Genomic DNA, 26,573 nt, shown 5'->3' on the forward strand with positions numbered 1-26,573 from the left:
CTGAAATATCTTAAATTACATATATAGTATATATTTTGTAAAATCTCATATGCAAGCACTAATTCCTGTGGGAACAGCAAAATATAGGGAGAGATCAGGAGAGAAAGGGAGGAGAGAAGTTAAAGCATATTTATTATCCTGCTGTTGCTGTTGATCTTTTAATGTTCTATAATTATACAGCAAGCATTCATTCCCGAGAAAAAGCACCCCTGACAACCAAGCTCTTGGATTTCTTCCACAAGTCAGTTTTCCAGCTGGGTAAGAATCCCCATCCTCAATTTTGTTCAGTAAAAATAGGAGAAAACATCTCAGTAAGGAAAATGTGTTCAAGCTGGATTTCTCTAAGTTTTCAGCAGGCTACATTTTTCTTATGGATCTTGGATAAACAGCTTTTGCTCTGCTAGTCAGAGCTTTTTCAGGTTTTTGTTTTGCTTTGGACACCAGCATGGTGGAATCAATGCACCGAACTGTCATGACTGAGCAAGTTTTACCTCCTGACACTGCTTACAGATGACATCCAAATTATTTCTAGCAGACAGCAATCAATGCCTTCTTTTAGGGACCAGGTATCACTTCCTGCACGATGCTGGAAGCTGATATTTGAGGATCAACTAGCACATCAGTGCTGGGCAGGGAACAGCACCTTCTCCTGACTCCTGCTCTGCTCTCCACCACTGAAGTACAGACTGTTTAGATGCTCCCAGAAAATTCCTTTCTCATGAAAACAATTTTTTTTAAAAGAAATTAAAATCTTCCTCACCTCATAATTCTCAACACATCAGTAGTGCTCTAATGCATCAGGGTAGCAAAAGACTAAAATCACTAAAGGAGAAATACAGTCCTGTAAGCTTCATTGCAGCCAACAGTTGCTAGCAGGGCAAGGACCTTTAAATAGTGGTTGAAACCTGAAAGTACTTTAAACAGATTAAGAAATCAGTATGTGTAGATTATAGAAGAAAAAGTGAAAAGCCATGAGCACAGGGATGTCCTGCTTGGGGCCAGGGGCTGGCTTCACCAAGTAACACCCAGCTCCTGTCCTGGGGCAGCTGTCGCTTCCTGCTGCTGCTCAGAGCTTTACTTCTTGCTCAAAAGACTACTTCTTGCCTAATTTTCTCCAGACTCTCTTTAAGTAAACAGTATTGAAATTTGTTGGAGGGTTTGAGGACTATAATTTAATCAGTACTGAGTGAGGACAAAGCATGTGCTTCTTTTCATCTCAGAACACTTCATTTGTACATATCACATCAAATTCTCATAAAATAGGAGATAATTAAACATCTTAAGATTTAAAAAAACTCTGAAACACTAAATTTCCAGTTTTTCTTCAATAAGAATATATGAGAAGACTTCTTTTATCTGTTTTCACAGCCTTTTGCATGAGAAATTAATTAATGGTCATAAATACCTAGAAATACTTTCTCCAAAGCATTCTTTACGAGTCTTTGTTTCTTACTTAGTTTATTTATTGCATGGAGATTTATCCAAGGTGGAGTCAATAACACTGCAGCTACCTACTCATCTAATCTCCTGCTCAGGCACACTCAGCAGAGCATGCCAAAATCTGGTTAGTCAATTCCAGTTGCAGCAAGCCTGGCCTGCCCCAGCACGACAAAGGCTCAGCAAAATATTCCCTGCAATTGCATCTGCAGCACAAGAGGAAAAGAGAGGACATCCTTCTCTCCTGTAATTTTTCTTGTCTTTTTTTTCCCCTAAATTCACAAAGAATTATTATTTAATACTAAGAACCGGAAAATAAATTTCTGGTTTCGTCATGTCAGAACTGGTGGGCTGTGTACTAATGAAAGACAGCAAAATAATACTTTGTAACCCAAGGAGTTTGTAACCTGAGGGAGACGGTTAATAAAACAAACAAGAGGATAAAGCAGATAGATGTGGAAAACAAATTATGACCACAGCTGCTCTGAAGTGACTGGCTACTCATAACTGTTGATCTAGTCCTTTTTTCCAGCTGCTAAACTGCATTAACATGGCTAAAAATACCTTTTCTACTTTTTTTAGCTCTCCTTATTGCTTTCCCTTTCAAGAAAACATTACTAATTACCAAAGGAGTAGTGTATAGCAGAGTAAGTGGGTCACAAGCCATATTATGCAAGCACTAGTGAAAATGTTAACATTTTCTGAACTCCTGATTTAGGCAGCATATATTTTCTAAACTGGTTTACCTTCCAATAATTTCTGTGTTTTACCGTTTTCTCCTTCTTTATTCCCCTGGGTATCTTGTATAAGCTGCTTGAGTCATATCCCACACAGACTATGCAGAACTTTAACTACTATGGCCTCATGTCTAAGATCCTGAGAAGCAGGCAGTGTTCTTAATTAATTCCTCAGACACCCAGCAGACAGAAACTGGCACCTTTATCTACTGTCTACTGCTCCCTTCCACTTCCAGGCGTGAACAGCCCAGGTCCAAGCTGGCAGCCATTCCCAGTGGAAGCATTTTCCCTGAAATGAGCCACACTGAAAATGACAGGACTTGGCTGCACAAGAGTTCTGGCAAGAATAGCCTCTAAACAACAGAAAAAGCCCAAAAGTTTTCATCAAGGAGACATGTCAGCTCCTGAGGCTTGCACCTTATTGCAGAGAGCGAGACAAGTGCTTCCGGAATAAAATGAAGCCAAAGCAATAGCAGCTTTGCACAGCTGGTACCCTCGAGGAGAGCATGTGCCAGTCTCACACCAGACCAGCACTAGGAAATCAGCTTTCCAAATGCAAGTGCTATACAGAAGAGAGGCAAGAGTGTATAAAACTGTGGGGGCTTGGGGCTAAGGCTCCACATTTAACCCATACCATGCCCAGAGACACACAACCCCCACCGCAAAATCATTCCTCAACAGGGATCAACTTCATTCGCTTTCCAAAAGCATTGACACATTCATTCGCTTGGCCAAGAACAGGATAGGAGATGTACTTCAGCAAGCAGATAATTTTGAAAGAAATGGATTTCTTTCCATAGCTACTGAATAACGTTTTATTTCCCTAAAAAGAGGCAAAATTAACAAGCAGTATTCATGAATGTGATTTGATCAATGTTTTCTCCCTTTATTAAGATGTTTGTTAATTATTCATTCCATAATTTTCCTAAAATGCTTGCTAAATGTATTAAAAAGTATGCATCTTTATACATTCAATTACAGGCAGAAAATTTCTATTGCTTGATTGGGGAGTCATGATGCCAACAGCTCTCATAGCTTGCCATCTTTGAAGGCAGAATCATACTTAAAACTGAGCATAACTAGGCTTTTCATCTGAAACTGTAATTACTTTCCACTTCAGAGTTACACAATGCAGCGTCTTCCTACACTTAAGCCTCTCCCAGAGCACAGCCAGCTTGCAAAAATCAGACAAAGAACATTATCGATTTTCTCAAGGGAATAAGATATTTGCCGACTGTCAAGAAGAAACTGTAACTATTCATGTGTAGCAAAAGTAGATGCAGTGTCACACATCACCATGTCCATATTCCAGAAATCACTGCAGCTGAATGAAACCTCAGTTTATTGCAAACCAAGCAACATGAAAAACTAGAACAGCCTCTAGGAAATTAGCAATGTACACACGAAGAAAAGGATAACAAAGGTTTTGTTTGGGGTGAGGGAAAGGAATGAACTTCAATGTAAATACTTGCTGTTTAAAAAAAAGTTCAGCAGAAAAAGGTAGGTGTGACATTTGGCACACAAAAAAAATTAACTCACTGCCTACAAATTATAAACATGACCCAAGTCAGAGAAAAAAACAGCATCAGTACTTCAGCTGAAATTGCAACTCACCTGATATACATAATGAAGAGGATGAAATTCCAAAAGGCTTCCACACATTTTATGTATTTATACACACAAAAACATATATATTCATGCTTTATCAGAATCCTTCTATACCAAGTTATTATAGCCACATCAGTGCAAAGGAGTAAGAAAAGACAAGCAAACAGAAAATGCCTTTTAAAAGGAGTTAATCACAACAATGTTTATTAAAGGAAGGAATGAAACAACTTAAAAACAGTTTCAAACCTCAACCAGTAGCTTGATCAAAACAACAAAACCCCTTACCTGTGCATTCTTATTCCTGGCTTCTCTCCTTGCTGCTTTTTCTTTTAGCCTCTTCTCCTGAAATAAACAAGATGTACAGTTTTAAAGCAAACTCCTTTATTGTTTTTATTTTTTAATATTTTAAGATTAACGTTGAGCCATCTAGGTATTTTTAATGTACATATGTTAGACTGGTGGTATTCACTCTACATGTTATTGAAAACAATAAAGGAAAAATCTGAATGAAATACTATTAATTCTTCTTGCTCTTAAAGGAAATCATAAAACTACAGGAATGATTGAAGCTCGTATTTTATCAAGACTTATTACTCTTAAAGGAATAATGCAGTTAAATAATTTAACAGTTAGTATTTGTCTCTGAAATAAGGTAGTTAAAATGATACTAAGAGATCCAATTCTTCTTATTTCTCAGTGACTTAAAATGAAATCAAATCCACTTAACAAACTAAAATGAAAATTTTCCTAACTTCAGAATTGCTAAAGTAACTGGGGAGTGAAAGCTAAAACATCTTCTCCCTTTCATATTCCATTACCAACAAACACTTTACAAAAGCATTTGCTTAGTAATTGCATCAATTCAGAAACCATAGCAAAGTTCTCTTAACCAAAAAGATTCTGCTACAGGAAAATGACCTAAATGCAGTGATAAAACCATCCAAAGCTGCCTGCTAGATCTGTCAGCATACAGAAGTGCCCAAGATATTTAAGTCAAATGACATTTATTGCTGCTTGTTTGGTTAATTCTTACATCAACTGAAGTATTATCTCTAATTTATACAGTCAGGTCCTTGTAATTGAACATCCCTTAATTCTTTATTTCATGAGCAAAAGACAAATTCAAGTGAGAGCACATCCTCTAGAAAAGCACATAGCTCCCTCTTCTTATCTTAGTGATCCTGATGACATTGGTATTGAAACTCTTTTATGATAGCACAAAAATATTTCTGAAATACAATTCAGTTTCTCTGAGCAATACAGGCCACCCTGGCATCAGCACATTTAGACTCAAGTCCACATAAAAGGAGACATTAACATCAGTCCAGGATCAGCACCTCAACACAGAGAAGTCTGAACTGCAGTTACCTATCAGCTCACTCATGGGAGTAATGAGAAAGCTACAGCTTCAGCAGTCCTGGTGCCATTTCACCACAATGATGCTGCCAAAACATACTGGTAGATATTACACAAAGTTTTCAGAAAAGCAGTGTTTGACTGCAGACATGGGAAAAGGAAAACACAGCCACCAAGATTTTCAAAGTTGGTGTCTAAATTCAGGGCCTTTTGAGACATTTGCCAGGTATGTGCCATTTTCTCTTCTCCCAACTGCCCAAACTACAGAAGTGTTAGCTTTTTTCAAAATCCCTTTCTGAGTAAGTCAGCCTCTTCTCTCCAAATCAAAATGAAACAATTCCCCAATGCTTTCTGCAAAGCTGACTCAAACAACTCAATACATTCAGGGCATTTAATGCATGCTGTGAAACAAAGAAAAAAGAAAAAAAAAAAAGAAAAAACACCCAAACCCACACCACAGATACAACACAGCTGTCTTATTTCAGGTATGTTAAAGTATAGAAAAGAAAAAAAGAGAAGAAAAAAAATACATTTAAGGCCACAAGTGCACCACATGGGACAACAAAAGGCACCAGGACCAAGTACTGTCAGGTCTACATGGAGTTCCTCCAACAAAGCAGACCTATGCATCATGGTCATAACATGATCATCTGTGTTACGATTCCTTCTCTCCCAAGTCAAATTTATATAAGTTTCTGATCACTTTTACTTATGCTTTTCTAATTATTTACTTAAGTTTTCCATTTCCTCCACTCCACGTGGTTTAGCTGCACATCCTCCACTCACTGAGGTAACCATTGGGGTTCTCTCATTTTTCTGCTAAAACTGTGGTAATATTCAAACTTTACCCCTAAAAAACAGAGAGAACACAGGTAGAAAGTAATACACCATATGTTACAAAGCAGCTTTTGACTTGGACAGTCTGGAAAATTTTGGACAGAAAAATTCTGATAGAAAAATGGTGTATGAAATGTCAGCGTTTTAACTACAGCTACAGGCTTGAGCAAATATAGCAGCAAAGTTCCTGCTCAAGGGATTTATAACAGAGCCCTGAGAAGACAGCTATGAAAGCAGAAGATTGACATAAGGACACAGGAGCACACAGGCAGCATTATAAACTGTAGTCTCTAAAGAACGAAGACGACACAAAGAGATTCTGAAGTTAATAGGTCCAGAGACTGAAATAAGGAGCACAAGAGAAAAACAAGACAGAGAAGCAATCACCAGGAGATGCTGTCAAGACCTGCTTTTTTTTTTCCCCAAGCAGGGGGGAGAGAGGGTTTGGATACTTGGCTGTCAAGACCTGCTTTTTTTTTTCCCCAAGCAGGGGGGAGAGAGGGTTTGGATACTTGTCAATGGAAAACAAAAGCAGCTTTTGCAGAGGGTGCATGTATGCTGGCACTGAGCTGGAGCTGGGAGTGCATTTCAGAAGCCGATGTCCTAATCAGGCTGCTCCTGCTGCTTGACACTAACACACTGAACAACACTGGGCATTCACAGGGTCACAGGATCATTCCAACTGGAAAGAACATCAGGGGGTCTCTGGTCCAACCTCCTGCTCACAGAAGAGTCAGCTCTGAGATGAGGTCATGCTGCACAGGGCTTCATCCAGCCATGCCAAAACCCCAAGGCTGGAGACTGCACATCATCTCTGGTCAGCCTATGCCACAGCCTGACTGCCCTCACACAGAAAAATTCCCCATAAATCCATGCTGAATCTCTTGTTTTAACATAAGGCCATTGTCAGAGGTCCATTTAATTTGTAACATGTTAATTTACTAATCTGAATACTCAAGCAAAAAGCCATGTAGAAATTTTAGTGTATTCCACAGATGTATTTACAAACCAGGTTCTGCTCTGACCAAAATATATAAATATAACTCACTGTACATCTAATTTCCACAAACTCACACTGGCTAGTATTATATTCTTCTCATTTAGTTTTTCATTAATAGTATTCTACAGCTCAGAGATCTTCTTAATCAGCTTTTCTTCACTCTTACAAAGCTATTTTAAAAGGATGGTTATAACCTCAGTAATTAAAGGGATGAAAATTTTTAGTCATCAACATGTAATATGGCTAAATCACTTGGCTTTAAAGAAGAGTTGCAAACCTTCTACCCTTTTTGCACTGGAACTGACAAAAGAAACAGCTCTGCCTAAAAGGAGCCCAAACCATGGATAAAGCCATGTCTAATGTATGGAAGAAATACTCACTGTTCTTAACCATGAAGCTAAGAAGTCTGACACTGGCTTCTTTTTACATTTAATCTCCCCTTCCTTCTACTGTTGGGTTTTAAAACAGAAACTCATTTAATTCTTAAAACTCTAACACAAATAAATATTCTAACATTTACATTCTATCTTCTCAACTTGAGACAAAAAAATAATAAACAGTAGCACAGCAGCTCTCTCTAGCTGGTGAGGTCAGGAATATGTGAAAGACACATTAATAGAGAGCTTAAACCCCAAGTTTTTAGTTATAACAAAGATTAAGTCCAGCAATTTTGAGAATTCTTTCCTCCCAAAGGAAATCCCCTCCTCTGTGGACTCTCTTCTCTCTACATTTAAGAGTTTATTTTACATTGTACAGAGGGTTTATATAAAATAAACAATATAAAAAAAAACTGCATTTATTTCTGTTATTTCTATTACGAACAGTTTTGTTTCATACAGTAATTTTTCTTTTAGCTTTTTTGATATGTAAAAAATTTGTACAATAAAAGTCTCCTTTCTTTCTTTTAAAGAACTTATGCATAGGTCAGATTTACATTCAATAAATTCTTTTAGCTGGTGACAAGCTGCTGTTTTTCCACCCTAAAAATTCACTGACCTCTTATATTTCCTTACCTGAAGGCAAATAAAAGTTTCACTCAACAAAACTAATGCATATTACAACATATTTAGCTCTGAGAGCATTAAAAAAGCCTGTGGCAAATCTATTTCCTGGAAAAATTTCATGCTCATCTGAGTTCTCTGAAGTATTTTTATTTAAATACTCAAGAACTCCCTCAGGTTTTGATCCATCATTTTAACACTAGATTTTTAATAACTATTCCTTTACGTACTGATGCCATAATTTGGAGCTACCAACCCATTCTATTTAACAGCTGAGGTAATGGTCTGCCACATGATCTTCACAGGTGACCAAGTTCTGGAACAAATCACTCCATTGCCTGGAAAATCTGGCTTTCATTTGCAAATACATGTTGGTGAATACTGGAACCTTGTCCTGGTATCCAACTATCTCTTGTTATTTTAGTGGGACACAGCTAAATCAGTCAGTTGTGCTGCAGAAAACACAGAGTGGTTCAAAAGTTCAGAGCAGCTCTCATACAGTGGCATTGCCATAGTCAAGAGCTGGTTTCCACCAAAATCTTGAAGACCAAATATGCTCTGAAAACTGACTTAATAAACATGTTTCCCACATTTTTATTCTCCAAGATTTCACACCAAGCTTGAACTGTTTACATGCTCATGGCTCACTGCTATATTTATATTGCTATGTATTGATCCTTACAGAGACTAGAAAACCATCTACATCCAAGCGCTTCTCCAACTAACGTTCCTAACAAACATTCCAAAACAAACTAACATTCCTAACTCAAACATTAAACTGAATAAACTTATTAGTATTTCTTTGAATACTATTTTTTTAAAAAAATCTGGAAATTAAGTACAATTTTGGTAACTATTAAATAAATCTTAATACCTTCAGGAAAAAAGCAGAAGCATTTTTATTGTTTTGTGTTTGTTTTGTTGTGAGGGTTTTTGAATCTTGATGTTTGGTTTTAGAAACCTATTAAATAATCCCTTCGAGCAACAAGGTACATAAGCCTCATCTGTAAAGCTGATGTTTATTTAAAGGTAGGGATACTGAAACACCTAGTAATCACCAATTTAAGGCAACACAGAGTAGGCATCAAAGGCACGTGAAAAACAGTACAGGGACAATCTTAAACATTAAACAAGCACTGGAAAAAGTCTTAGAGGCAGTGGAAAAAATTCTCATTAAAAAGAAGAAAAGAGAAGCCAGCAGAAATTGACCCTTAAAAGGACATTGTTGGAACAAAACCAATACAAGAAACCAGTGGACAAAGATCAAAATGATTCCTTTCTCACTTAGACCTGAACACAGTGAGTAGGTTTTAAGGATATGAAAAGTTTTTCTAGAGCTTTTAAGTGAGTTGGTTTAAATATGTACATGATGATGGATGAGAGGCTGGCCATGAGCTGTCAGTGTGCTCTCACATCCCAGAGAACCAAACGTGTCCTGGGCTGCATCCAAAGCAGCATGGGCAGCAGGGCCAGGGAGGGGATTCTGCCCCTCTGCTCTGCTCAGACCCCACCTGCAGGGCTGCTTCAGCTCTGGGGTCCCAGCACAGGGAGGACAGGGACCTGCTGGAGTTGGTACAGAAGAGGGCAATGAAGGTGATCTGAGGGCTGGAACACCTCTCATATGAAGACAGGCTGAGAGAGTTCTGTGTTCAGCCTGGAGAAGGCTCTGGGAAGACTTAATTGTGACCTTCCAGTCAGTCAGCTGGAAAGGAACTTTTTACAATGGCATGTATTGGGCAGGACAAGGGGTAAAGGCTTTAAATTGAAAGAGATTTAAATCAGTTTAGATTGAAGATTACAAATAAATTCTTTACTGTGAGAGTGGTGGGACTGAACCTACACAAACACATACAGCGCACAATAAAGGCAATACTAATTCAAAATACAGTTACAACAGAATTATATGATGAATGAAGTTAGTTAACAATGTTTAAAAGTAATGCTTACTTTGTGAACTAAAATCTTAACAAGAAGCCAACAGAAGTTACACTGCAAATCATGCTAATACATTCTAGAGAAAAGTAGCAGAAAATGGGCAATGATGCCCTTCATCTCATTTTGTGGCTGCTTTAGCCTTTGAAGGGATGATGCCAGTGGAAAATTCATTATCTATAGAGGCCACAGGCTCCTGAGCAGTAACCCATAAGGAAACACCCAGCTCAAACACAGGTCTGAGAGAAGGCTGAGAAGCCCCACATGTATCTGTGCCTGCTCATGCAGGCACCCAGGATCCTCAGCAAGCAAAGGGTGCAGCTCTGCCAGAAGCTGCAAGGGTGCCTCACAGAGCCTGGCACATAGAGGTCAGCATTTTGGGCAGCTGTTCCAGTACATCCTCCAGCAGGACAAGCAGCCTGGCATGGAAGCTCCCTTACAGCACTAGGGCTGGTAAAGGCCCACTTTAAGGTTATGCCTGAACTACTTCAGCCTCCACACACAGCTGTGTCCTCCTGGCATTCATGTGACTAGTGCGTACACAGACCAGCTGGTTGGAGCCTGGTGTTAGCAACATCAAGGTTGTGGGATCAATTGCCATATGGGCCGTTCACTTCAGAGCTGGATTTAATAGTCCTTGTGGGTCCCTTTCAAGTCAGAATATTCTGTCACCTGTGATCTCATTTTCTTATTTTTCACATCAATAAGATGAGATCAAGAACTCTGATTTTGCTGCAAAACTCTTAGAAAACACCCAAGGACACTTTAAGCTCTAAGTGTAGCCCATTCAGCTGTTGAAGTGAAAGATAAGCAAGCCCTTGCCTCCACTGGCACCACAGGGAGACCAGATGGATGCTGCTGCTAAGGCTGAAACAGGATGCTTGTCAACCCACTCCTCAGCGTCCATCCCCCTTATCTTAATAGCTGTGCATCTGGAGCATAACAGCAGCACAGCCTGCACACAACAGCTATGGAAGAGCTCAGAAAAGCTTTCTAATAAAGTAATACTCCCTGATTTATTTTACGTATCTATCCACCTATACTTTTCTTTGCTGTTCAGCTGAGCACTCCTCTCAGCAGTAACCTCCCTCCCTTTATATTTTGCTCCTATGCTGGCATACTCTTTACATGAGAGAATTTTATCATTCTCACCCAGCACTACATTAAACCAACGGTACACATGGTAATCTGACAAATTCCACCTCAAAGTGCTGGACTATTCAGGTGCTTTATTTAATAAAGAGCATAATCCTGCATTGCAATTTTTTACCCCTTCAGATTACTTCCTTGGAAATATAATGCAACCTTCTTTTAGAATTAATCTAATGACTGAATTCAAACTAAAAATACTGTTTTTCATGGGAGCATTTATCTTCAACCATATTAAACAGCTTGTTTTATATAACATCTATTTTATAAAATAAATTTTTAAAAATCCCTGGGGAGTCTTTTCCATTTTTTGAGTATGATATATGGTATTCAATGATTTACTACAATACACTACAACATTCATAATTATTTTATAAAACTATAAACCATGTTTAAATTGTAACTACTCAGTCATCAACAGAAATCACTTGCAAAAGCAGGGAGGTGGAGCCTAGAGTTCCATTTGGAATGGGGCTGCCAAAGGAAGGAGTAAGTCCTAGGGATTGGACACACTGGTGGTAGGGATACCCTGAACGTAAAAGTGTGGTTTGCAATGATATCCTGTTATGACTGAGACAAAGACAAGAAGGAGAAAAAGTACTAAAGGGAATATGAAATACACTAACCCTAATGAGCAGTAAGGCAGACAGTAGCAAAAAATGTGAACTCATAAGTCACTGACAGAAACACTAAAGGAACCACACAAGCACAACTTTGGGAAGGTTCACAGAACTTTCTAACTGTTAAGAAAAAGAGAAAACAGGTTACCTATGTTTATCAGCCTCATGGGAAAGAGCAAACTGAAAACTGAGTATTTGAAAGGCACTATGAGACTGAGCAGAAAGACCAGCATATGGAAAATCCCAAGGGCAGTGACTACACAGGGGCCCTATGATGTAGGTATGAAATTAGATATATTTAGGATCCACTCTACTATTTAATGTATTAAATAGTGAGTGTGCTTATCAATCAAAGGAGTGAGATCTCCTTAGTCCTGCTGGTAAACATCAGCCCTTAAGAGCCAAGAAGAAGAAATAAGCTTGTGCTGCCTGTGCTGTGCATGTTAATGTGAGTGCAGCCTCTCTTCTCTCTGTGGATATCCACAGAGTGTGCCTTGCGTAAAAAAAAAAAAAAAAAAGCGCTATTTTGGAGATGTTTTGATTTCAAGAAGTTCACTTTTTTTTTTTTCCCCAGAGACCTCCTATCTTCAAGATTACACTGCAGAAACCATAAGAAAGGGATTCTCAATTGAAGACTACCTATAAAAGTACAAGCTTTATGAAAACACTGCTTTTTCTACATCCACTCATTATCTCATTATCAAATCAAAACCTGAACCCACCTGTAGATAAAAAAACCCGGATCAAATAACATCTGCATTTATAGCCTTCTGTAAATTGTTTTGTTATTGTAAGTCACCATTTCAAAGCCAATGTAGAGACTTCAGGAATTAACACACATTCAGCTCGAGGGGACTTTATGATTACATCTACATAACTGAGTATCAGACTGCTACATTTGATTTATACAGAATGAAAATGCATTTGTCTCTAGTGGTCTGCTAATCTTTATAATTTTAATAGATTTAGCATGTTTCAAAACTTGATTTAAAGAAAAAAAACCCTGACTGCTACACACACAGGGAAACTACACCAGGTATCAGCTGGAGTAGGGAAGAAACGGAATTAAGGAGAAAAAATATGAAACAAGATTTATTTGAAACTTGATATAAATGAAGAAACAGAAGAAAGTTAAGTTGATGCAAATGTTAAGCAAAAGCAGAAAGGAAAGATTCAGCCACGGCTTTTTCAAAATCTAGGAAAAAGAGTTGTAGAAGAATTCAGCAGCTGAGGCAGATTTGATTGTCACATCTGATATTGGAACATGTCAAATGGACAAGTATCTTCAGCAGTCTGCTTGCAAGAAGGAAATTTAAACAAAGATGGGAATTAAACAATTAGCATTACTGCAGAAAGGACAGGTCAGATAACTGAGTTCATGTTACGACATGATGTATTTTGGCTCACAGTGAAGCACAGAGGATTTAAAAAGAAGCAATGACAGTCACAAGTGATGGATTTAGGACTTGGTATAAATGGTTCTGCTGAATGCCAGCAAAGGGATATATAAGATGGGATTAAAGTATGTGACTTTAAAAAGCTCCTCTTTCAATGACACAAGAAAGGGCACGAAGAACATCCACACTTACACAAAATCCAAAGTCATGAAAATAGTCTCCTGATCTTTTTACTGCTCTCACATCCTTTACTGGTAATACACTTGAATATTTATCTTTTAGGTTTCACCCTCTCCCTCCAAACGAGGGTAAGAAATAACTTAGACCACTTGCTTGTCAGGCTCACATGAACAATCAAACTTTTAATAGCAAATACAATCATCAGGCACTGATCAGGCTTCTGCAGCATAGTCATGACACACAGACTTGCATAGTTCTTCTTTCATACCACTGAGATGTAAGCCAAAGATTCAAACTCAACTAGTATCTGCTGCTGAGTGATTATCTTTTGGGAAGGGAAATCTTATGAGGTGGGAGAATTTTTAAATACCATCTGGAAGTCACTGTGAAAATGGCCATGTAACCTACTTTTATTGTGAGGCAGTTAAATTTTCCCCTGGCATTCTGTCGTTAATGAAGGACAGACGACTTGTCCCATCAACAACACAATAAATTCCAAAAACATCAGTGAAAAAACAATGGCTGAAATAGCAAAAATAATGTTTATCTATGACACTTACCCATGATTTCTGAATTATGCCATAGAACTTCCCCCTACAGTGTGAATTTTAAAAATTACACATTTTCTGGTAATGAAAAAAATTGAGTAATATCTTCTCCACCTAGTAACTATGTAGCTTCATCATGAATCACTGGAAGAAGGCATCTTCTGATCACAGGACCAGTTTAAGATGACCCAAAAAGAAGGAGGTATACCTGTCTTTCCTTGGATGAGACAAAAGAGCAGGGCTCAGCATATTTTCCCTATAATTACTACTCCAGCTGTTTCCTAAGCAGCAACAGTTGACTGGCAAGAATCCCAAACATAAATGGATGACTTAGTAATAAGGAAAAGCAAGAGAATCAATCTGTATGTCAGCCTTACCTTACATAGCCTGTATTAATTAATACATGAATTAGTATCCTGAATGCCTTTTGTAGCGAGGAGAGAGATTCATTTTTAACCACAAAGGTTACTGAGACAATGGGAAGGCAAAAGAAGTTCTACCAGAGTAAAACCTATTACCTTCCTGCCCCTTCTTTCTTTGCAAGTTTCATCTCATTTAAATTTGGACGTTAATATTCTAAATTGTTATAAGACTATTCAAAAAATTAAATTACAATCAGGTAATTGAATACTTAATTATGTACAGAGAATTTACATGTGGAGTATTTTTCATCTCAAACCGTAAAGTTTCAAACAAAAAAATCTGAACAATGTCCAGATGTATGTCAGTCATGCAATGACTGAATGGCAGCCCTTAATACTAGACAATCATTTCACAGGATGTCAAACAGAAGTCTTCCTTTTTATTTAATATATTTCCTTCTTTTTAATATACTATCATTTATTTATTTTATTTCATTTCTTAAAGGATAATAGGTGGAGTGTGAAAAATACTCATGCACTAATCTCCAAGAACCTCCACATATGACACTTTCCATAACTAAAAAAACCCCAACGACATTGATGTGGCCAGTCTGTTAATTTTGTCTGTCTCAGTTTTGAAAAGAGGCATTCTCTTTTCATAGTATCTCCACAATTGAAGTATTTTTCTTCAATGCAGGGAAATGTCTGGTCAACATCATTTGTTCTCCCCAACACTATAACAATGAAGCTGTGTTAACAGACCAAGAGATGAAGTATTTTATCACTGAAGTCTGATGTCAAACCTACAAGGGTGTTACTCAAAGTGTAAGAATCTGCTAATGAATAAGAGATTGATTGCAAAGTCATAGAATCAGTCTCTCCTTCCCTGTTCATTAAGTGCATCCTTGAAATCTGATTGCATTGTTTTCTGTAAACTTGACTATTATTTCACTTAGAGCACAGCAAACATGATTTCTTTTCACCTCCTATCAAGTGGAACCCTTTGCTAAAAATGATGTGAGATTTTTTGCATTTGTCAAATGACTGCAACAGGACTAGAGGAGCAGACTCAAATTAAATGTGTGAAGTATGCTTTGACATCAGCTAGGATACTTCATAGCTGAAACATGACTTGAAGCTTTCACAAATTCCTTCCAAATTATGTTGTTCAAATTCAAACCCTCACAAACACTGGAAGATCTTGCACTAACCACTTACAATCAGTGGAAAGTCAAACTCAAGTCAGCATTTACAGAACAGGACAATAAAACAACGCTTTCTAACACTTTGGACATTTGAAGCTTTGAGTATAAATCAGGCTTTTAACAACACCTGTTCCTGGAATCTTGCATGTATCTATTATCTGGAGAATGGCATACCCATTTCACAATCACTAACAGAATGACCCCTGAGCTCACAGACATACAGCTGTGTTCTATATGACAGGTACACAGCAAGGTCAGAAAACCCTCCTTTGGTCTATAACAAATAATAGAGAAGTAGCTGGAAAACCTGTGCTCTGCAAACCTTTTAAATGTTTTTAAACACCAGAGAGAAGCCAGACTGCAGATACTGATCATTTCAAGTCACAGCCAAAATCATACCATGTAGTTTGAGTAATCCATGAAGTAAATTCTGATAGCCCTAAGCACACTGACACAAAAAGTTAACACTTCGGCCTAGCAGAAATGTGACACTAAATGTTGAGCAAATGGTAGTCTGAAGACATTTCAGAGATACTCTTTCACTGCCAGCAGGTTTTAGAGCATATATGCCTAAAAACACCTTTTTTTTGGTGAAACAAACACTTCTGGTGAACACTGCTTAAAAAAAAATACTCCTACTAAATTCACCAAACTTTAAAGTTGTAAATAAAATTCCACTGTTACCAACACTTAATGCTGAATAAGGCTTTGTGCTACCCAGCTACTCACATTAAAACAGTTTTCCTGTGAGCAGTGTCGTCCTGAAGAAAACTGAATAAATTAAATGAACTTGTACTACACTTATTTCACAATGTATTTAAGTATTTTTCCTCACTGAGCAATCCACAGCACAGTACTTCTGTACTTCAGTAATTGTGGTAGAAATCAACTTACCCTATGTTTTTCCTTTACTTTCTTCCTGTATTCTTCTTTGTCAAATTTGTCTTCTTCACGCAAGATTTCTTTTGCTTTATCTAAGTTGATACCACTGGCATCATCTTCCTCATCTGCCTGCGCCAAACTGGATTTCTGCACAGGTGGCCACTGCTGCACTAACTGAATTAGAGATGCCAGAAAGAAAAATAATGGTTACAGTCATTTTTTCCACATCATACTTTTGGTGCCTCAAATATTCCAATACATTATTTTTCCACACCAAATAAAAAAAGTCATCTGCAAAGGAAACAAAGTAACAAACCTTATTTAACACCACATTCAGTTTAAAATCATTATTTTAAAGTAATGTCTCCACTATATCACATTTGTTTAGTGAACTCACTTCAGTCTCTTCTCTTATTTTGTCCTCTTTCCTGATTAGAACAAGTAATTTCTAATGCTGCCATTCATTTGGGGAGAAAAAAACTACCTGCTCTCAAGAAATTTCTCTCAGAAAAAAATGTGAGTAAATCTAAACAGCGCCTTTCATGTACACAATCAACATTCCAACATATTAACCAAGACAAAAATTAGACAAGCCTTTATTCCAGAGTACAAAAAAAAAAAAAAAAAAAAAAAAAAAAAAAGAAGAAAAGCATGACTGCAGGTTCATGTTTTGAGGGAAGCAAGGAGAACAGACATGGAAGGGTTTTTTGATTATTCTACTAAGACTGTATTCAAAATGTTTGATGATTCATGCTGATGAAATGTTTGATGGATGACACACTGAACACATCCAGCTTCCCTTAAATATCTGAAACTCTGGATTCAAGACAAAGACTACACTTTCACCAAAAAATATCCCCATCTACCTTACAACCTAGTAGCTTGTACCTCGTAGTATGAGCACACACCTTCAAGGGAAAGCCTTTGCAAAATCATTCTTGCTCATGGATTGATAGAGTACTAAGTCTTGAAAGTAAAGTACACGGCAGAAAATACAGAATGCCTTTCAGTACAAATGCAAAACCAAACAGATTTAGGACTCCCTAACGCACACAGGATGTTTATTTAACAGGTAGAGATAAATCCAATCCATTGTTTCACATCCTTTTGTAAAATTGAGTTCGTGTAGTTGTATTTTCTAGAAATACACATTTTTAGAGGACTTTATCAGAGAAGCATGTGGAATAGGACAGTAAAATTTCAATGCACAATTTTAAACATCTCGGGGGAAAAAAAAGCAAGAACAACATCCACAGATGCAAATTTTGTGTTTCCTTAAATGTCACCCCTTTTCTATTGTACTTCTTCTCAAACTACAATCTTTGTGATTGTTTTTTTCTCCATTCTTCCCCCTTTTTGCTTAATTGCAGAGATACCTAAAACATTTGCATATTAATTTTAAGTTGAGATAACAGCTTCTGAATATCTAAAAATATCTGTCATTGTTTTCAGTCAATGGGGCAACCTATAAAACCTTTTACATTCTGTCTAATGTTAGTAATTATGCATATGGCTACTCCCTTCAACTGCAAAATAAAATGCTTTATTTTGTCAGAAAAAAAGCAAATTATATACTTGTAAAAGTGACCTCTCTTTCAGTTTATGCCTTACTGAAATTATCATAAAGAGGGAAAAAAAACACCCTACTTTTTGTCTTACTGCTGGAAATGGAAAAACAACATGCACAGCATCTGAAGCTGTGAAATCAAATTATAGAAAAGTTCATGGAATGTGGACACTTGCTAGTGAGGTTATTCCCACAGGGAAACTCTGGAGTGACTAGCATCCACAATAGCTCTTTTCAGTTAAAGTCAATATTTTTCTATCGTTCTATTAAAAGAACACATCAAATAACTGGCAAATTTCCAAGCACTGTTACATCAGCACCAGTAGGCCAAAATTTGGTACTTCCTTTGCTTTTCTAACAAAACTTTTAATCTAGAAATACTGAATGCTGGGAAGAAAACCAGGGTCTTCTTTTAATTCCAGTATATTAACTCAGGACTTTGGGGAGCTTTGGCAAACAGCTACAGGAAAATCATTTTACATTTCTGTAAGAAAAAAAACCAAGCTCTTGATACCACCTGAAATTGAAGATAATAGGCAGAAAAGAGATACAGTTCTGTACATCCACTTACAGCTCTCATACAAGGATCTTGCACATACAAAGATGAAAAGAGGTCAGTGCTCAACATTTCTCTTTTTCTCACCAGAACTGAATTCTAAATGGAAGCTGAACTCTTTTGCAAAATGTAAGCCAATTACAAATACCCCACATTTTTTAGAAGTGTGTCTTTTTATACAGATATAAAGTACGTTGTTGACTTTATAGAAACTACAACTTCAATTCCCACCAAAATGCAATTACTTTTAAGTGATCTTACCTCTCCATCTTCAGTAAAAACTATTTTTGTGTTAACTTTAAATTTCTTCTTCAAGATTTTTTTGGCTTCTTGGGTCTTAGTTGCTTTTTTCTTCATCTTTAATTTTGATGTGGTCTGCATAAAAGAAAGTAAGTTTTCTTATGAGTTTTTACTAGTCATAGAGTATATACTTCAGACTTTCTTAAAAGTAATTAGATATATTAAAATTTAGTTCCTAAAACATGAGTAAGACTAATTTTCAGTAAAAATCAGCCAGCGAATATTTTCACAAAAGCGCTTTAAGCAGGATGGATCATCAGAAATTAATTTACTCTAATAAAAATTTAGCATAATTTAAATCCTGCCAGTGCCAGGACACCTGGCTCATTCAAATCTCACTAACCTTTTAAAGACAAGGACACTAGATTCACCAGCTTATGCTGCTAGCAAGCCTCATCAGACAAGAAATACAGTATAACTGACTTGAAGCCAGTAACTACAAATGATCAGATACCAATTTCATCTCACTTGTCATCACATTGTCCCAGGCACCACAGTAAACCAGTCTGAGCTATCTGTGTGCCAATGAATGCCACAAGTGGCCATGTAAGAATGCTCCTACTTCGTAACTTTTGTCTCTTGCAGAACATACAGGAGGTGCTTAGAATTAAATACCATTTAAATTTCACAAAAGTTACTAGCATCATAAAAGAAAGTAATGGAAAAAAGTGGTGAAGACTCCAGAGCAACTAATGAATGAATCCACAAAAATTGTGGAAATCCACAGATGGCCCATCTTTGTTTCCCCAAGGCACTCATCTAGCAGCAACATCGTGGAACTAAAGCATATGGAGATTCACCACCCCCAACTCTTCTTCCAAGAAATCTCCTTTCAAGAACAAAGGCTGAATGTGTTCTAACATCTAGCAGGGCACAATACACAGAGGACATTTTGAGCAGTAACTGACATTACAAAACTATTTTACAGCAAAAACATTCTGAAGGAATACGTGGAGACTCCTTAGGAGAAGGCTCACAACTCATTCATCATTCCATAAAGACTGCAATCTCTCCACTACTCAGAAAAAAGTGCCTGAAAAAGTCACTAAACTGTCTCAACTTCTAATACATAACAGAAAGCAGTCAAAGCAACAAGAAAAAAAAAAAAGGAAAAACCAAACTTTTTCTCACTTTCATTTTTTATTTTGGTAATTTTAATCAGTTCCCACATTCTATACAAAATCCACTATAAAAAGAAGCAAAAAAACATTAACTCATAAAGTCGCTGTAATTCTGGTCAGCACACTAATGCACTGAAATATGAACTATAAAAGAGAAAAATTACAGTCCTTCTAACAGGAAAAATGGCTTGTGACAGCTACCGTGCTGAGATATCAAGTAATGACCATATCTGTTATAGAAAACAGTAACAGTAGCAGCACTTTTGTCCTCAGTATTGTCAAATGATTTTTGCTGCACTGTGAAGCTACCACAGGTTAGGTGCATCTGTAACAGCTCAGAAAGCTGGGCTCATTACTGCTGCTTACCCTATAAACAAATTGTTTCAGAAGCTGCATTAGCATAAAACCCTCACCTCAAATACAGACTCTACTTAGTAGAAGAACAGGAGCTGTCCAGAGGAAGAACTTAAAGAGAGATGTACTTCAAGGTGGTGGGAAAATACTATTCACTACCACAGCATTTTCTTTCAGCAGATGCTTTTGGCTTTCTTTTTTTAATAAACAGTCCTTTATTTCTGCACTGCCAAAATTATTGGTACCAGCATAATATGCTACTATAAAAAAATTACTGCAAGACTGAAATTGGTACACCAGTATTTTGCAAAATTGTATTTAACTGTGAATTTCAGCTGCTTACATTTCTTAGAAAGTATTTTCCCAGCTAAGAAGCACAAATATCCAATCAGCTGTCTTTACATGCACATGTAGGCAACGTTTCCAGTTGTACCTTGTTTCCCCCCTCCTTCCTCTGAGTTTGATACAGTCAAGTTCCATGGGAAAAAAATGGGATAGCACAAAATTTCTATCTATGAACAAATAGAAGGAACAAGAGGAGGAGAAGCAAAAAATAGGAAGCTAAATTCCCTCACTAAAGACTCAAAAAGCATAGTGTAGGATCAGTGGGTGAATCTGGCAGATTTACAATATTCCTTGTGTAGCATTACACAAAGGGATCAAAACTTTTTAAAACTTACAGAAAAAAGCATGAGTATAAAACACTACATACTCTCTAGATAATTAAACTGTGGTTTTTATTAGGACACTGGATTGGGTTTGCATGGCCAGCTTTTGGTACCAGGTGGGCTGCAAGGGTGGCTTCCGTTAGAAGCTGCCAGAAGCTTTCCCCATGTCCAGCAGGGTCAATGCCAGCTGGCTCCAAGATGAACGTGCTGCCAGCCAAGGGCCCACCAGAAGTGATGGTAAAGCCTCTGTGATAACGTATTCAAGAAGAGGAAAAAAAAGTCATGGCACAGATGTAACTGCAGCCAGAGGAGAGGGCAGTGAGAACACGTGAGAGGAGCAGCCCTGCACACACAAGGTCAGGGCACAAGGAGGGGCTGGAGGGGCTCCAGGCACTGAGCTGAGATTCCCCTGCAGCCCATGGCACAGACCACGGGGAGGCAGCTGTGCCCCTGCAGCCCATGGAGAACCATGGGATGCAGAAATCCACCTGGAGCCTGTGGAGCAGATCCACACCAGAGCAGGTGGATGCCTGACAGAGGGCTGTGATCTCATGGGATACCTGTGCTGGAGCAGGCTGCTGGCAGGGACCTGCAGACCCGTGGATAGAGGAGCCCACGCTGGAGCAGGTTTCCTGGTAGGACTTGTGACCCGTGCTGGAGCAGCCTGTCCTTGAAGGACTGACCCACACTGCAGCAGTTCACAGAGAACTGCTGCCTATGGGATGGATTCACATTGGACAAGCTTATGGAAAACTATCTCCCATGGGAGGGACCCCACAAAGGAGCAAAGGAAGGACTCCTTTCCCTAAGCAGTGGCAGGAACAATATGTGATGAACTGACCACAACCCCCATTCCCTGTCTCTGTGCCACTGGGGAGGAGGAGATACAGCTGAGAAGGAGGGATACAGGGAAGGTGTTTTAAAGGTCTGATATTACTACTCATTATCCTGCTCCGATTTTGTTAACAATAACTTGAATTAATAGCTCTAATTTAAGTTTTGCCTGTGATGATATTTGTTGGGCGATCTCTCCTGGTCCTTATCTCAATCCATGAACCATTCATTATATTTTCTCTTCCCTGTCCAGCTGTAGAAGGGTGTGATAGAGAGGTTTCGGTGGGTGGCAGGCATCCAGTCAGAGTCAACCCACTACACTGGCAGTTTAGCTTTCTGAGCACACTTCAAAGTTGATGGCTATCAAGGCTCCTTCAGCCTCAGAGACACTCCCCTGACTGACTCATAGTTTAAGACCAGATGGGCTCAGATATCAAAAGAGATATCAAAACATTTTCATCACAGATGTAGGCACAATTTTCCAAACTTGACTTCAGTATTACATGACTTACATAACTTACATGACTTCAGTATTCCACAGTAGAAGAAGGGATCTTTGGTGTGTTAGGGCAGTGGTTTCTGACATAGCTTTCCTGTTCCAAGGGTGAGGCTACATAGTCCAGGGTAAGAGTCAGGAACATCAGTCATGGAGTACATAGAGTCCTGGGGCTACCATGGGATCCCATACATGCTGCTTTAGTTCCCTTCTGGGGATCTCCCTCATATTCTTCTGAAGTCCCTACATAATCCTAAAGTGTCCCTCTTCTGTCACTTAATTCTCCCCCTCTATGTGTCTCCAGTAGCATCTTTCAGAGGATCTATTCCCCACACTCTTAAGAGCCTCTTGCCCTACTTCCTGCTGCTTTATATTGAATATACCTGTGCCAGATGTTTCTCCACATGGCTTAAGTCTTGATGCAGGATGGATTGTTTAAATCCAGCTGAGCTCATGGCCTCCTCAACAATCCATGACACCCTGTGACCCCCTCACCCAAATTTCTAATGCCACTGCCTGTCTTTGCTTTGACCTCATATTTGAACAGCTACGTTGAAACATCTATTTCCCATGGAGCAAGAGTCTGATTCATCTATCTTAAAAGTGAAACACCACTGGATATGAGACCTCAGGCTTTCCTAATCTTCAGTGCTAACCCTTAGTTCCCCGTGTATTCAAGCCACTCTGCTTACTCATTTCCCATTTTCATCTTTCATACTGGGAGATACCCGAGCATGGACAAGCAGCAGGATGACATTCTCTACAGCTTCATCTCTTTTCTTCACTAAGAGTTCACCACAGTAGCAGGCACCACCAACTGCTGCAGGTTGCCAGAAGATCCCTGCCATCTGTTAACCTTAAGTTCTGCCGAGAATACAAAGGTAGCAGGAGTCCTGACTCCTCTCTGCCCAGTTAGCACTGGAATCTGGGGTCACAGGCTGTGCAGGCAGAAGCACCATCACATCAGCAGATAAAATGAATGGAGGGTTTCTGCTGACAACTAGACCCTGCTTCTAGTGCCAGAGCAATCCATGGCCTGGGCATTTTAAAGTGAGCTGAGAGGGCACAGCTGCTGTCCACATTTTTCAGCTCACTGCAGGTCCTGCTTAACTACTATTTACCTCAGTAAATCCCTTTCTAAAGCTAAATTATTCCATCAGATCCAAACAAAACAGCATGTGTGGTCTGAGCACAGGTTTTCACTTTGCTGTTAAGATACCAAAGGAATTCTGCATTTGAACTGAACAGTTTAAGCACCAGCTGGTGCACGCACCCCTCTCTGTCAATGAGAAGAGGCTGCCTGCTGCTCATCAGGTACATTCTGCCCTATGCCAAATACAACAGGCCTTCAAATCTCATCTTTTCTTCTATAAATATGTGGCAACAGTTAAACTGACCAAACAAACCCAGGGCAACAATTAGCCTCTTTAAAATGATATATAACACTTAAACATTACAAATTAAGAGTCACTCAAGTTTATAAAAAATCCATAAAATGTAGAAAATTCAGCTGCAGAATTGGGGGATTTTCCACTGTTACTAATCTAAAGCCGAAATCTGTTTTTCCTTTTGTACATGCCAAATGGCTTGCTGGATTATTTAATGAGTAACAATAAAACCTAGCTCTTACAGGCACAGAAAATTCAAACATTTTGATATAGAATCAGTAACAATACAGCTAATATGGAATTTCTTTTCCATTTTTTTCCAAAAAGGAGGTGGCTTTTGATTTCTGGCTTAAAACATCTGATATTCTTAAGCTGAAATCAACAATATGTTTTCTAAATGAAGATACTGACAAGTTTAAGAAATAAGATTTACTCTTTTTCCAATTATAATATTTTTCTGAAGAGACAGAACGCAGAAACACAGCCATCTGTATATTTTGCGATTGTAATATTTTTTCTTATTAATACAATTTTAAAGTCAATAGATAGATTTGAGCATGTAGTCCTCAGTAACTCAGGATCTAACAACAAACCACGACAAAACACATGTACTTTGACCTTTGGAGTGTTTCTCATCATCGACCTAAAGTTACTTTGTTTCTAACTACAATTTTCTTTTTAATTTCACCTCAACACACCTCTGAAAGCAACCACAGAATAATACTCACTACAAAAGCTGTCTAAAGACAGGACTACGTTATTGTGGCAGGGTAAAATATCAGTAGGAAAGAAAAAAGTTAGAATCAATTTTCCAGTCCAGCAAGTTAAAACAAGCATTACTGCATAAAATATCAGTAGGAAAGAAAAAAGTTAGTATTAAATGTTAAAAATTAGGAAGTTTAAGTTCACAGACACTATCCAAACAACTTGCACAGCACTGGTAGAAGTCACTGAGGACAGCTTTCACCACAGCAGTTGTAAAAATCTGGAAATAGGTAGACATACTCCAAAGAAAAAAACAACACTCCTTACATGTTTTCTGTTTGCTTCTCTATGAACTCTTATAGCACGTTAATCAAGCACGAAGATCAAAACGATCTTAAGTTTCTCAAGTGGTGGCTTAATTTAAAAGGCTGGATTGATGTGGGTTTTGTTGGTTTGAGGTGGTTTTTTCTTCAGGGTGTTAGCGTGTTTGCTAACACCCTGAAGTTATTTTGGTTTTTTTTCAACTAGTATCATGCAAGATTTCAAGCAAGATACAGTAAAAGCAAGAAGCTGAAGTTATTGGTTGGTAATTCTTTACATAATGCCACAGTTTGATCAGGGAAATTCTAGACAGCTAAATTACTTACTACATCTATTAATTATTTCCTTTCTAAACCTAGTGACATAATGTTGATTTTAAAAAGAGACCATTTTACAGGAGAGAAAAACATACATCAACAACTGCATATGGCTTTTACAGTAACAGTTATGAAGGAAAGATCCAGGTCGGTATTCAAAAGAAAAACAGCACTCTTATCACAAAGAATAGCAGAGACATGAATCATTTCAAAATCACAGCAACAGGAGAAACAAAAGTTGTGTAAATAACAAAACATTCTAATAACCACTATTCAGCACTGCTAACCGCATGTCGTGACTTAACCTCAGCCAGCAACAACCACAATGCAGCCACGCACTCACTCCCCCTGCAACAGCATGGGGGAGAAAATCAAGAAGTATAAAAATGAAAAAGCTCCTGGGTTGAGATAAAGACAATTTAATAGCTAAAGCAGAGGCTATGCATGCAAGCAAAGCAAACAAAAGAATTCATTCACCACCTCCCACGGGCAGGCAGGGGTTCGGCCATCTCCAGGAGAGCAGGGCTCCACCATGCATAATGGTGCCTCGGGACAACGAACATCATCACTCTGAACATCCCAACCCCTTCCTTCTTCTTCTCCCAGCTTTATATGCTGTGCATGATGCCAGAAGGTCTGGAATGTCCCTTGGATCAGCTGGGGCCAGCTGTCCCAGCTGTGTCCCCTCTCAGCTCCTTGTGCACCCTCAGCCTCCTCACTGGTGGGATGGGGTAAGGAGCAGAAAAACCTTGGCTTGGTGAAAGCCCTACTCAGCAGGAATGAAAACATCTCTGTATTACCCACAGTTTCCAGCTCAAATCCAAAACACAGCCACATACTCAGTATTATGAGGAAAATCAACTCTATCCCAGCCAAACCCAGCACATCACATTACAGACCAAGACCACCAGACCAGCAGCTCACCACACTACTGTGTTCCAGTTAAAATTGCCTTTCAGATCAAAGAAAGAGACACAGATAAATAAACCACAGCAAAGACAGACCTGTACTATGGCAACCACACTCTTACACGATGGTTTTGATTACTGTTAGCACAAGAGATTACATCTGAATCCGAGTTTCATTACGGTTTTGTGTTTGGGTGCAAGGGTTTGGTGAGAATTGATTTCTTATTACACAATATACTACTATTCTACAAAACACATTAAATTAAGTCAGGAAAGTTGAAAATAAATAAATTTAAGATTAAAAATTCAGTGCTTAACATAAAATGCAGGAGGTAGGATCAGAAAACCTTGCCACTTGCTACAACAACTGGAATATTCTGCGATATATATTTATTTACATTATGATCTTGGTACTGTGTTTAGACAGGAATTTGCTTTAATTCCTTCTATTTTAAAAAGGTATTTATTTAGGATATTGTTTTTACTTGTATATAGACTATGACAGCAGAAAAGAAGGAGAAACAGGCACCAGTAAATGGGTCCCTGTCCAGTATTTATCTCTAACCACAGACAAGAGCCAAGCTTAGGTACAGAAATCTTTATTAAACAGTTCTCTAGTGATAAATCTAACTCCCATTTCTGATGCCCCAGAGCAGCATTTCTCTAAAATACTTCTAAAACACAGAAAACAACTAAAATAATCTCCCACTGAATTGTTACACTATTCCTAGGAATGCATATTCCATGTGATACAGGACTCTTCATTCCAGCAGCTGGTATCAAGACT

At 38.3% G+C, this 26,573-nt stretch overlaps 1 protein-coding gene across 1 annotated transcript in view; it reads right to left on the bottom strand.

Annotated features, from left to right (window-relative positions):
* The window catches only part of DDX10 (DEAD-box helicase 10), a 153,382-nt gene that overhangs the window by 37,555 nt on the left and 89,254 nt on the right, over window positions 1-26,573 (bottom strand). Inside the window, exons 14-16 of the mRNA XM_041487417.1 lie at window positions 18,636-18,749; window positions 16,264-16,425; window positions 4,068-4,124 (exon numbers count right to left, since the gene is read on the bottom strand). Coding sequence (XP_041343351.1) covers window positions 4,068-4,124; window positions 16,264-16,425; window positions 18,636-18,749 — 333 coding nt within the window. The remainder of the gene's footprint in view (window positions 1-4,067; window positions 4,125-16,263; window positions 16,426-18,635; window positions 18,750-26,573) is intronic.

The sequence above is a fragment of the Pyrgilauda ruficollis genome, unplaced genomic scaffold (assembly GCF_017590135.1).
Source record: "Pyrgilauda ruficollis isolate IOZ18807 unplaced genomic scaffold, ASM1759013v1 scaffold8, whole genome shotgun sequence".
Lineage (NCBI taxonomy): Eukaryota > Metazoa > Chordata > Aves > Passeriformes > Passeridae > Pyrgilauda > Pyrgilauda ruficollis.